Raw genomic sequence first — 13,227 nt, 5'->3', positions numbered from 1 at the left:
TCTGTGGGCCGCGGCTTTTCTCTGTGAGCCTTTTTTTTTTTGGCGCGCACTATGTTCGCACCACTGTTGTCGCACACTGCTTTGTCGGCTCAGCAACAACATGGTGCGGCCTACCTAGTGGCGGGTGTGCGGCAGTGTGAGCGGCCCGATAGAAGAAAAGTCGCACATGGAAACCTGCGGGCTTTGGTCAGCCCGTTTTGAATTTCCTATCTCTCTGCACAGGTTGTACTTCGGGGGGGGGGGGAGAAAGGATCGTCTGCTAAGAGTCCGAAGGGCTACTCACTCTGAGGGGGCAGAGGTTGGGGGTCCCTGCTTCCTCTGCTCCCGAGGGGGGATCGCAGCCAGGGGGCTCCGGCCGGGATTCTGGTGACTTCCCCCCCCCCCCCCCTTCTCTCCAGCAGGGTGGGAGCATGAGGAGGGGGCCCTCAGTGGTCCTGAGCAGGTGTTTGGGGCCCACAAGGTTTTTTCCCCCAAGTTCATCCTCATGCACAAGGCCTTCCTGGCAAAGAAGGCGGGTGAATGGAGACCTAAGGAGAGGACCTCAGGGCCTCCCAAGAGACCTCGGCTGGCTTCAGCGGGTTCCTCTGGGCATGCTGGCAAGCATCTGGGGTTGCGTGGTGCTGTTCTTTACCCCAGGGACCTGGATGACTGACTAGCTGCAAGAGGATGCAGCATACACCCCAGCTGTGGATCCGGACATGGACCTGGATGGAGATCAGAATCCAGATGTAGACATGGACGATCCGTACCTCGTTGAGACTGGGGCTGACGGAGATGACCCTCGGGTGGTCCACCTTTTTAAAAAGGAGGAGTTTTCGGCCTCTCATCCCCAAGCTGTTGGAGGATTTGGGGTGAATGTAGCTCAGGAGGAATCAGATAACAAGGTTGTCAATTCAGTCCTAAATGGGCTGCGGGGTCTAACTAGTGCTTTCCCCATTCCCAAGAAGATTCAGGAGCTCATCAGCTGGAAGTGGGACTTCCCGGAGGTGGCTTGAATGTCAGGAGGGCGATGGCAAAGCTTTACGCATTTTTAGAAAAGCATTTGGATCGCCTTAAGTGATTACGGTGGATGTGGTGGTTTTGACGGTGACCAAGAAGACTACAATTCCTGTGGCAGGGTCTGCCGCACTGAAGAATGTCCAGGATTACAAGCTGAACATTCAATTGAAGCGCGTGTTTGAGGTGTCAGCCTTGGGTCTCTGAGCCGCAGTATGTGCTAGCATGATGCAGCGCACTTGCTTATGTTGGATTCAGAAGCCACAGGAACAGGCATCATCTGGAGTGTTGTCTCCAGCTCAGGTGGCTCGGCTGGAAGCGGGGGTGGCTTATGTGGCGGATGCATTGTATGATGTGGTGTGCACTGCGGCTAGGAGCATGGTCTCGGTGGTAGTGGCATGCCGACCTCTGTGGTTGCGCAACTGGTCGGTGGACGTGTGGTCTAAGACTCAGTTATGTAATCTTCCCTTTAAGGGGAAGCTGCTGTTTGGGGAAAGACCTGAATCAGCTTATGAAGTCCTTGAGGGAAACCAAGGGCAATAGAATACCAGAGGACAAGAAGAGCAATAAAAAGGATTTTCCTTCCCCACTTTCACGAGTTGAGGTTTTGGTCCGGAGATGGTCTTCCTCCTTGGGTTCTAAGCAGTTGTCAGATGAGAGAGGCTATAATAGCTAAAAACATCTTTTAAGAAATGGCAAAAGGATCGAAATGAAGGAAACAGCAAAAAGCACTGGCAAGTTAGAGGCAAAGCATTGATAAGGAAGGCAAAGAGAATTTGAAAAGAAGCTTGCCGTGGAAGAAAAACTCATAAAATGTTTTTCAGGTACATTCAAAGTAAAAGGTGAGTCAGTTGGACTATTATATGATCAAGGGGTAAAGAAATGAAACAAATCTGTGTATCTGGAAGATGTAATAGGGCAAATCGACAAACTAAAGAGTAGCAAATCATCTGGACCAGATGGTATGCATCCCAGAAAAGGAAAATCCTTTTTATTGCTCTTCTTGTCCTCTGGTATTCTATTGCCCTTGGTTTCCCTCAAGGACTTCATAAGCTGATTCAGGTCTTTCCCCAAACAGCAGCTTCCCCTTAAAGGGAAGATTACATAACTGAGTCTTAGACCACACGTCCACCGACCAGTTGCGCAACCACAGAGGTCGGCATGCCACTACCACCGAGACCATGCTCCTAGCCGCAGTGCACACCACATCATACAATGCATCCGCCACATAAGCCACCCCCGCTTCCAGCCGTGCCGCCTGAGCTGGAGACAACACTCCAGATGATGCCTGTTCCTGTGGCTTCTGAATCCAACATAAGCAAATGCGTTGCATCATGCTAGCACATACTGCGGCTCAGAGACCCAAGGCTGACACCTCAAACACGCGCTTCAACTGAATGTTCAACTTGTAATCCTGGACATTCTTCAGTGTGGCAGACCCTGCCACAGGAATTGTAGTCTTCTTGGTCACCGTCGAGACCGCCACATCCACCTTAATCATTTAAAGCGGTCCAAATGCTCTTCTAATAATGCTTCAAGCTTCGCCATTGCCCTCCCGACCTTCAAGCCCACCTCCGGGAAGTCCCACTTCTAGCTGATGAGCTCCTGAATCTTCTTGGGAATGGGGACTAGTTAGACCCCACAGCCCATTTAGGACTGAATTGACACCCTTGTTATCAGATTCCTCCTGAGCTAAATTCACCCCAAATCCTCCAACAGCTTGGGGATGAGAGGCCGAAAACTCCTCCTTTTTAAAAAGGTAGACCACCCGAGGGTCATCTCAGTCAGCCCCAGTCTCAACGAGGTACGGATCGTCCTTGCCTACATCTGGATCTGGGTTCTGATCCCCTTCCAGGTCCACTTCCGGATCCACTGCTGGGGTATATGCTGCATCCTCTTGCAGCTAGTCAGAGTCATCCAGGTCCCTGGGGTAAAGAACAGCACCACACAACCCCAGATGCTTGCCAGCATGCCCAGAGGAACCCGCTGAAGTCAGCCGAGGTCTCTTGGGAGGCCCTGAGATCCTCTCCTTAGGTCTTCATTCACCCACCTTCTTAGTCAGAGTGCGGGAAGAACTGAGAAATGAAAATGCAGACCTATTAGTAATTTGTAAAGTATCATTAGTCGCCAATGGTACCTGAAGACTGGAGGGTTACCAATGTAACAACAGTTTTTAAAAAAGGATTCAAGGGATGATCTAGGAAACTACAGACCAGTGAGTCTGTCGTCTGTGCCAGGCAAAATAGTTTCTATTATCATAAAAAAAACCCAAAACTGCTGAACATAAATAGGAATGGTTTAGTAAGACAAAGCCAACATGGATTTAACCAATGGATGTCTTGCCTCACCAATCTGCTACATTTTTTGAGGGGATAAATAAACGTGGATAAAGGTGAGCCAGTTGATTATAGTGTATCTGGATTTCTAGAAAGCATTTAACAAAGTCCCTCATGAGAAATTTTTTAGGAAATTAAAAAGTCATGGGATATAGGGGGCAGTGTCCTGTTGTGGATTGGGAACTGGTTAAAAAAGAAAACAGAGTAGGGCTTAATGCTAAATTGCCTCAATAGAGAAAGGTGATAGATCACCAGGGATCTGTTCTGGGACCACTGCTTTTTAGTATATTTATAAATGGCCTGGAAATAGGAACAACAAAGGGGGTGATCAAATTTACCAATGACACAAAATTATTCAAAATTGTTAAATAACAAGAGGACTGTGAAATTGCAATATTGGAAGACTGGGCATGCAAATGGCAAATAAAATGTGGACAAGTGCAAAGTGATGCACTTAGGGAAGAGTAATCAAAATTATAGCTACATAATACCAGGCTCCACGTTAGGAGTCACCACTCAGGAAAAGGATCTAGGCGTCATAGTTGATAATATGTTGAAATCCTCTGCCCAGTGTGTTGCCAGATGGACTCAGGACCAATGGGTTATGTGCTCCCCTGCTAGCAGATGGAGATGGAGTCAGGTTTCAAAGCTGACGTCACCCTAGATACACCCCTGCAGTGACCTCAGCCATTCAGTATCTCTCCGGCTCCTAGCAGATGTGGACGCTATCCTCACACCAGCAGCGGTGTTTAGCGGGATTGCAGCACAAATCCAAAGGAGAAAATTTTACCTTCAAATTGAAAGGAAGTAATCAAGGGAGCTTACATAGATGCAGGGAAGCCTTTACCCCTTCAGGTCAAAGCTCATTCTACCAGGGCCCAGGCAGTATCCTGGGCAGAAGTTAAGCTACTGTCTCCCACCGACGTAGTCCTTCTTACATACCACCTCCAGGTTCTACTGCCTGGACTTCCAGGCCCGAGAGGACGCAACCTTTGTGAGGGCGATGCTAACCAGATCACGGGCCGCCTCCCACCCCGTTCAGGAGTAGCTTTTGTACATCCCATTGGTCCTGAGTCCATCTGCTACATTAAGGAAAACAAAATTATCAGGTAAGTAATTTCCCCATTAAAAAAGATTTGGAAAAGTTCCTGGAGGAAAAGTTCATTAACCATTATTAAGTTAGTTTCAGAAATCCACTGCTTATTCTTGGGATAAGCAGCTTGGAATCTGTCAACCCTTTGGAATTCTGCCAGGTACTTGTGACCTGGATTGGCCATTGTGGGAAACAGGATACTGGGTTTGATGGATGCTTGGTCTGACCCAGTATGGCAAGCCTTATGTTCTTAATAATTGTGTAACTGTTATCTGAACTGCCATATATACTCGAGTATAAGTTGAGAAATTAATGCCAGAAAATTAGCACAAAAAGCCAGCTCCATTTATACACACGTACTATACTGTGTGAGCACAGCCCACTACCCTCCCAACCTCCCCCCCCCCCCCCCCTTGAAGACTCATCCAAAGTCCCTGGTGGTCCAGCAAGGGGCCTGGGAGCGATCTCCTGCTCCTGGGCCATCAACTGCCAGTAATCAAAATGGCGCCGGCAGCCCTTTGCCCTTACCATGTGACAGGGGCTATGGGTGCCATTGGCTGGCCTCTGTCACACAGTAAGGGCCGTCCATTGCTCCAAGTGACGGGGGCTGGCCAGTGGCACTGGTAGCCTGTCACATGATAGGGATCGTCCATTGCTCCTATTAACTTGACAAAAGCTATCCAATGGCACCAGTAGTCTGCAATGTTACTAGTTTTCTGCTTTGAGATGCAGGTGGAGACACCAGTCTAATAGGGGGTGCTCTACAGGTTTTTCCCTGTCTCCATCTGCTGGAAAGGAGACAAAACCCAGCAGTCTGGACTGATCCGTAGTACTACAGGAATGAAAATTAGCAGGTAAGAACCAATTTTCCTATTCAACTCTGGAATTTGTTGTCAAGGGATGTGGTTAGTGCAGTTAGTGTGGTTGGGTTTAAAAAAGGTTTGAATAAGTTCTTGGAGAAGTCCATTACCTACTATTAATCAAGTTGGCTTAGAAAATAGCCACTGCTATTACTAGCATTGGGATATACTTAGTGTTTGGGTACTTGCCAGGTATTTGTAGCCTGGATTGGCCACTATTGGAAACAGGATGCTGGGCTTGATGGACCCTTGGTCTGACCCAGTATGGCAATTTATGTTCTTAGCCCCTGTCGCATGGTAAGGGAAAAGGGCCGCTGGCAGCAGACAGCCCAGGAGCAGGAGATCACTCCCGGGCCCCCTGCTGGACCACCAGGGGCTTTGGGTGAGTTTTGGGGGATGCAGGAGGATGGGGGGCTTTGAAGGGTTGGAGCAGTTGTACACAGCTGCTGCTGGACTCTTCCTGCCTCTGCGGTTGCAAGGCTTTGCAGGGGCCTACTCAAGTTGCAGCTGCAAGTTGCTGCTGCAGGCCCCTGCTTGGGGTGTTCCAGAGACGCTTTACAATTTGCTGGGGCCCCATGGGCTAAAAAGGGAAATTGGTTCTTACCTGCTAATTTTCGTTCCTGTAGTACCAGGGATGGATTCCGGGTAAAGATCGGCCCGGGGATTTTCCCCCAAAATGGGCCCAGAAGATACCCCGTGGTCTGCTGAGCGCAGCTCTGCCGCGGTCGCGCTCGGCAGACCACGTGACCAGAGCGACCGGCCGACCGGGGGATGCCCGATTCCCCCCCATAGGCCAATCCGCCCCTGTGTAGTACCACGGATCAGTCCAAACTGCTGGGTTTTGCCTCCCTTCCAGCAGATGGAGGCAAAAAAGCCTCTTAAGAGCACCCCCTCTTAAGCACACCGGCTTAAGAGGGGGTGCTCTCAAAGTTTTTCTCTGTCTCCATCTGCAGGAAGGGAGGCAAAACCCATCAGTCTGGACTGATCCGGGTATGTACAGGGAACACTGACCCCACCCCTATCCTCGCTGGGTTTCCAAAGTCTCTGGCAGGGTGAAAGGGAGGGACCACTAACAACCCCCACAAAATAGGTCCTAGGCAGAAATCTAAACTTCCCTATTCCCTTTGGTTGGTGTTTAATTTTTTTTACTTTCTGGAGGCCTGAACAGAGGCACAGCCATGATAGAGGGAAAGCAGAAGGTTGGGGGGGGGGAATGGAGGGAGAAAACTAGACCCCCTACCCTGACCAACACTTCTGTTCCGATCCCAAAGGTAGAAACCCCCTTCCAGGGCAGCTCCATCAAACCCCTCAGGGTATTGGATCTCTTTCTCTGAGAGCAGAATACGTGGGGAAAGAGTGAAAAGAGCAAGTCAGCTTTGGAGGAGATGAAAACAAAGCCATTTCATAAGCCCCCTAGGTTTTACTCTCGATTTATCCATTGATTTTAGGGCACAAAAAATACCATTGACTTATATACAAGTATATGCAGTAGTTTTCTTTTGAGACGACTTGGGCAGATGGAAGCATTAAAGAGCTTTTGTCTGGGTTTTTCTCTTTGCAGTCTGCCAACTGATTGAACTTGTATCTCTTTTCTTGCATCACTATAGTGGTCGGTGAGAAAGAGAGAGAAAACAACACTGTGAATGTGCGGACCCGGGACAACAAGCAGCATGGGGAGTGGGCACTGGAGCGGGTGCTGCTGAGGCTGAAGGAGCTGCAAGCTTCCTGCACCAGGGATGCTGAGCAACAGTTCTGAACCCACAGGTGCTGCCCCCAGTCAGCGGTCCACCCCCAACAAGGGGCCTCACGCCAAAGAGCCTTGGGCCATCTGGGTGCAAAGTGCATGCTTGGATGGATCACATCTTCCAGAAACAGCAGCGTTCCTGCTCAGCTAGCTCGTGGTCTGGCTGAAAGCGCTGTACCTGCCCAGGCATTGCCCCGTGTCTTCCCAAGGCTTCCTGCCACAGAGAGAGACTGTTCTGAGAGAGGCTCGCCTCTGTAGGTGTAGTCATGGGCTCCAGTTGCCAATAGAAACATGGATGGGAATTTGAGAACTGGTTCGGGGCAGTTATGATGGGCTTGGTCATAGGACTGAAGGGTGATGTCATGGAAATTTAAACCTTCATAAAGGATTATCTGTGGCTTTTATTCTGTTGGCAGTGGGGTCCTCCTTCATTCCACCAGAATATTCTCTGTAATTAAGTCATCCCGTTTGACAAGAGGGGGTATTGTTACATGCAGGTTGTTTAGAAAAGAGGCTGTCAAAATGCCATTTGGGGATGGAGGGAAGTGCTTTTTTTTTTTTTTTATAATTCTCTTAAGTTTTAATTTCACCAAAATGAAACAACATTTCAATACATAATATAGGCAAAACAATGTGCAATCTTAAGAATAAATTATTAAGAAAATATAAGGCAAAAAGGTAGATTGTCACATTTACTCCTATAACTAGGAGACCGTTTAGGAAATAAAAATCTTAAACCATACATTTTCACAGAAGATAAGTTATTTCTAGTTATGGACCTTGTTCTGCTACTGTAGCCTGACCCAAATTCTCTACAGTTTTATCCCTCAAAAAAGTTTCAAGGTGGGATAGTTCAGAAAAAATAAACTTTTTGCCTTAAATTAATAAAACATCTGCAGGGGAACTTTAAATAAAAAGTTGCACCCAAACCCAGTTTTACTCTTCAGGGCCAGGAACTGTCTGCTACGCACCTGTGTGGGCTTAGAGACATTGAGGAAAACAAATATTTTCTGACCACAGAATGGTAGATCCTTATTTTTAAAGAGTTTTTCAAAAATTAATTTTCTTTTTTTCTAAAGTAAGAGACAAACAAAGTTGCTCTTTTATTTATAATGTCCATAGATTCCTCAAGAAACGCTGGAATGTTCCTCCACCCTCCCCATTGTATTATCTGATTGAATAGGGAAATAATAAATTTTTGATATGGAAGGAATCTCATTATCTTTATAAGCTAGATTTCCTAGCGTGTAGCAGATGGATTCAGGACCAATGGGTATAGCGTGCTCCTGATAGCAGTTGGAGATGGAGTCAGATTTTAATCTGACGACACCACCAGTACATATACCCGTGCAGAAAGCTCTGCTCTTCAGTATTTTCAGTCTCCATAGCAGTTCAGGACTCTACACGCTTGCTCAGCGTTGGAGTATTCAAACCAAAGAAGAAATCTTACCTCTCCAGGCGAGCCCCACTCTCCTGCGGTGATACCCAAGGGTCCCTCCCCCAGTTGAGATTTCCTGAGGTGATTTCCGAGATCCCTCAGAGGTAGGCCTCGGTCTGGCAGCTGGCTCCCGGCGTGGACTTAGCCCCCAGCAACGGAAGCGGCTGAGAGGTAGCAGGTGCTACACCTAGTGCGGCGGTGAAGGTATTTCCCTCTCCCCACCGCAGCCAGAGACCGCCCGGAACGAAACCGGAAAATGCTGAGACAAGGTAGAAAACGTTTTCTAAGTCTCTGGTCTCCGAGGCTCAGATAGCCTGCGGAGCGCAGTGGTTTTCAACCTAGACCCAGAATTCATCTCCTGGGTAGAATTTTTAAGGGTCTACACACCTTTGTCCACATGCAACTGCCATCGATGACACAGACACATCCTCCACCAGAGGACCCTAGCCTCCCAGAGACGTTCCCCCCCCCCTCCCCCCCAAAAGCCTCACCATAGGGGGGGGACACGGACACCTCGGACAAGGATCAAGACTCCCTGGAGGAAGGGGAAATAGCTCCAGGAACGGAACCTTACCGAACCATGAGGCGTTTCTTCTCCAAAGACGAGATACCAGATCTCGTGGCTCGCAGCTTGAAGGAGCTCGCCATTCCAGGCACAAGTGCCACAGAGGAACCAAAGACGAACCCTCTCCTAGAAGGCCTCTGTCAGGCCTCCCGCCATTTTCCCTTTCTGCAAGCCGTACAGCAGTTAATCAACTTGGAATGGGATGCCCCAGAGGCCAGATTCAAAGGGGGGTGGGCCTGGAAGCCCTATATCCACTGGAACCCTCAGCCAAAGATCTACTAGGGTTCCCCAAAGTGGACGCTATGGTCTGCACGGTCACAAAGCACACTACCATCCTAGTTGAGGGAGGAGCAGCACTCAAGGATGCCCAGGACAGATGTCTGGAATCCATCCTTCAACAATCATTCTACGTATCAGCTATGTCACTACAGATTGCTGCCTGCTGTGCCGTGGTAACACGCGCCTGCTTATCCATGACCAGGAACGCCACCACGCCTGGCGAAGCACTAGAACCAGTGGTATCCTTCCTCACGGATGCGACCTCTGATCTGCTACGCACCTCAGCCAAGGGCGTTTCTCATCCGTAGTGGCAGCCAGAAGGCAACTCTGGCTCCGAAGTTGGTCAGCCGAATTGACTTCCAAGACGAAACTCACGAGAATGATAGATATGATAGAGGTGTTTAAAATCATGAGAGGTCTAGAACGGGTAGATGTGAATCGTTGTTTTACTTTTTCGGATAATAGACTAGGGGGCACTCCATGAAGTTAGCATGTGGCACATTTAAAACTAATCAGAGAAAGTTCTTTTTCTCTCAATGCACAATTAAACTCTGGAATTTGTTGCCAGAGAATGTGGTTAGTGCAGTTAGTATAGCTGTGTTTAAAAAAAGATTGGATAAGTTCTTGGACGAGAAGTCCATTACCTGCTATTAAGTTGACTTAGATAATAACCACTGCTATTACTAGCAACGGTAACATGGAATAGACTTAGTTTTTGGGTTCTTGCCAGGTTCTTATGGCCTGGATTGGCCACTGTTGGAAACAGGATGCTGGGCTTGATGGACCCTTGGTCTGACCCAGTATGGCATGTTCATATGTTCTGCTAGGAAGTCTCCGCCCCAGAGTATGGGACTACCTCCAAGTCCTCGGCCTCATGACATCAACCCTGGAAGTGGTCCCGTGGGCAAGAGCTCACATGTGACTGCTACAGCGCTCCCTACTGTCACAATGGAACCCAATGTCCCAGGACTACTCTGTTCGCCTCCAGCTCCCGGAGGAAGTGCGGAACCAGCTCCAATGGTGGCTACAAAAAAACCATCTAAGCAAGGGAGTAAGGCTATCCCCACCGATTTGGATCTTGCTCACCACGGATGTGAGCCTACGAGGATGGGGAGCCCACTGCGAGGAACTGATGGCCCAGGGGCAATGGGACAAGGAAGAGGCGGGGTGGAACATCAAGCGACTGGAAGCCCGGGCGGTCAGACTAGCCTGCCTCCAACCGTAGGCAGGCTAGTCTGACCTGGAGTCTGTGACAACCAGTCACAGACTCCAGGGCAAACCTGTCAGTCATGTCGGACAACGCCACAACAGTTGCCTACATCAACCGCCAGGGAGGAACCAGAAGCCAACAAGTGTCCCTGGAAATAGATCCCCTGATGGCACGGGTGGAAGCAAACCTACAAGAGATCTCAGCCACTCACATCGCAGGAAAAGACAATGTCACTGCGGACTACCTCAGCAGAGAAAGTCTAGACCCAGGGGAATGGATGCTGTCAACCACAGCCTTCCAGTTGATAGTAAGCCGCTGGAGAACCCCAGCCATGGGTCACCTGACAACCCGGTCCAACACCAGAGTCCCCAACTTCTTCAGTTGCAGGCCACAGGAAGACCTGCTATATGCCTTTTCCCTGTGGCTACTACTGGGCGGGATCATCCGCAAGATAGTACTTCTAGTGGCCCGGACTGGCCAAGAAGGCCGTGGTATGCAGACATGCGAAGACTTGACGGGGAGCCCTCTCCCTCTACCTCCAGGCAACAGTGCCCAAGTAAGGGGGAAGCGGCTTCCAAAGCTACCCTGATTTGTGGGGTAAAGGAGATTGTCTCGGCTTATGTGCTGAAGGAAAAAAGGACCCCAGAATTAGTTTGAGTGCACTCCAGCAGGGTGCTGTTTGCATCTTGGGCAGAGATGTAGGTGCTTTCACCAGCAGACATTTCTAGAACAGCCACTTGGTCCTCATTGCATATCTTCGTGAAGCATTACCGGCTGCATGTTCTGGTTAGGGAACATAAGATGCCGAGGTTCCCCAGGCACGTACTCACGTGGCAGGTACTACAATGGTGTAGTAGGTCGAGTTGGAAGGAGAAATGTCTTTACCTGCTAATTTCCAAGCATTAGTCTTGCTTTCCCATTTTCTGGTTGTAAGCTACTCACGTTTTTGTTCGGATGTTGTTTTCAATTTATTGGGTCTGATCTGAAGCTTTGTCACCACCCCTAATTAGTGGCTATGAATGGTACAGGAGGAACTTATGTTGTCTGCCTCCATCTCCAGTTCTCAGGAGCTGTCATCAATACCCAATAGACAAAAATTGCCCACAGGACTGCATACTGCCTTCCAGAGCCGCTCTAGTGTGAGATAGCTCCAAGTACAAAACAATATGCGATCAGTCTTCAGCAGTTGTTTGCCTGTGCAGTTTTTGCTTTGTATCTACATTTAGGATAAAGAAAACATGTATCCAAAAATTCAAATTGGAATTATTTCCCTAACTTAAAGGCCTTACCTTTCCTAAATCCTTTTACCATTTATCCACTGTGCCCCTGAAGGCCTCAGAAACCCCTTCCCTTACCAAAGCTTTACAATTGCCTGACCTGTTTATTCTTGTTCTAGAATCCATACAAGTGACTCCGTTTAAGGATGTAATTGCAGAAATGCCTACAAATCTTTGTTGAAAAAGTAAAATTTAACTTTTATGCGCAGGTATGATTGCACTGCTTCTGTTTTCTGTCTATCTTGATGTACACTATACAAACCCTTCCTTCCCTAGCCATAAACAAACTTGATACTCTTGCCCTGAGATAAAAGCAGCATTGCCTACAAGTGGAAGAGCTGAGGAGATAGGTGAAACCTGATTTCTTCTAACCACTCTCCATGCTCATCTAGTCATTAATTACCAGATTATCTCAAATCATCTTTGACAAGAAGTTGCATTTCACGGGTAATATGTACCAAAGTCTCCATGGGTTAACTAACTGTTCTTCAAGACAGCCAGGCCCTAGCAAATTGCCAGAGACAGACCACATTATGAGTGCTTACTTTTGGTAGGTCTATTATGTAGGTTGTAATTTCCATCTTTGCATTCTTGGTCTCTTTTTTTATTATTATTTCAGATAAATCTAGAAACTACAAGTGGTAGATTCATCAGAATATAAATCCATTTAGGCTGAGTGGGAGAGCGGGCGCTCCGTGTTGAGCGCCCAGTCTCCCGGTACGCGAACCTGTATTTAAATGGGGGGGTCGCGCTAAAAGGAGTTGCTAGGGACAATTACGCATCCCTATTGCCTCCTTGGCCAGGAGAGGTGGCTCTATTAGCGGGTTCAGGATGCTCATAAAATGGAGCATCGGTTTTCCGAACCCATTGACAGCCATCAGTTAGGAAAACTGATGCCATTAAAATTGAGCATTCGTTCTAACCTGATTACATTTAAGTCGGAGAAACCAAAAATGTTTAAAAAAAAAAAAAGTGCGCTCTCCTCATACAGTGGCTTGGTATCAGGATTAACGTTAGACACTTCTGTTCCTGGTCCAGTTCATCTGAACCCTTCTCAGGTGCTGGCTAGTCTGCTGTCTTTCCTCTTCTTTTTAATGGCTTGGGCTCTCATTGGGGGTACATGGGTTGAGGGACGAGAGAAAGACTGTGTTTGAGCACTGCATATGTCACTTTTAACAGCTGCTTATTTTTTTTTTTTTGCATCATGGCTGGGAATTGCCAACTCAGGATTCTGCTTTATGCGATGATGCTCGGAGGCTAGTTGATTGCATAGCTAACTGTTCTGTTTTGACCCTTGGCTATGTTTGAGCAGAGCCACAATTCCCATTTCTTCCCATTTCTCTTCTGTACCATCTGTTTTCATCTTGGTCTCTTTTTCTAGTCTCTCATTTCGCAAGTCCTGCTGCAATAGCGCCTCTGAATTTCACAA

General features: G+C 48.1%; 1 protein-coding gene and 1 long non-coding RNA gene across 12 annotated transcripts in view; one reads left to right on the top strand and one right to left on the bottom strand.

Annotated features, from left to right (window-relative positions):
- LOC115078070 overlaps positions 1–13,227 on the bottom strand; it is a 200,033-nt gene that overhangs the window by 19,854 nt on the left and 166,952 nt on the right. The gene's annotated exons all lie outside the window — the stretch shown is intronic.
- Positions 1–13,227, top strand: part of TARS2 (threonyl-tRNA synthetase 2, mitochondrial) — a 138,777-nt gene that overhangs the window by 121,003 nt on the left and 4,547 nt on the right. For 5 of the 11 annotated variants that reach the window (XM_029580687.1, XM_029580686.1, XM_029580688.1 and 2 more), the window contains one exon: positions 6,893–7,433. The exons of 1 other annotated variant lie outside the window; for it this stretch is intronic. In XM_029580687.1, coding sequence (XP_029436547.1) covers positions 6,893–7,041 — 149 coding nt within the window. In that variant the 3' untranslated portion in view covers positions 7,042–7,433. Of the gene's footprint in view, positions 1–5,569; positions 5,602–6,892; positions 7,434–13,227 lie in introns of those variants that run through there. 5 more of the 11 variants (XR_003853060.1, XM_029580682.1, XR_003853059.1 and 2 more) reach the window with 4 other exon arrangements.

Source organism: Rhinatrema bivittatum, chromosome 16 (assembly GCF_901001135.1).
Source record: "Rhinatrema bivittatum chromosome 16, aRhiBiv1.1, whole genome shotgun sequence".
Lineage (NCBI taxonomy): Eukaryota > Metazoa > Chordata > Amphibia > Gymnophiona > Rhinatrematidae > Rhinatrema > Rhinatrema bivittatum.
Note: the sequence above shows the minus strand (reverse complement) of the source record. Positions and strands in the feature narration are given on the sequence as shown.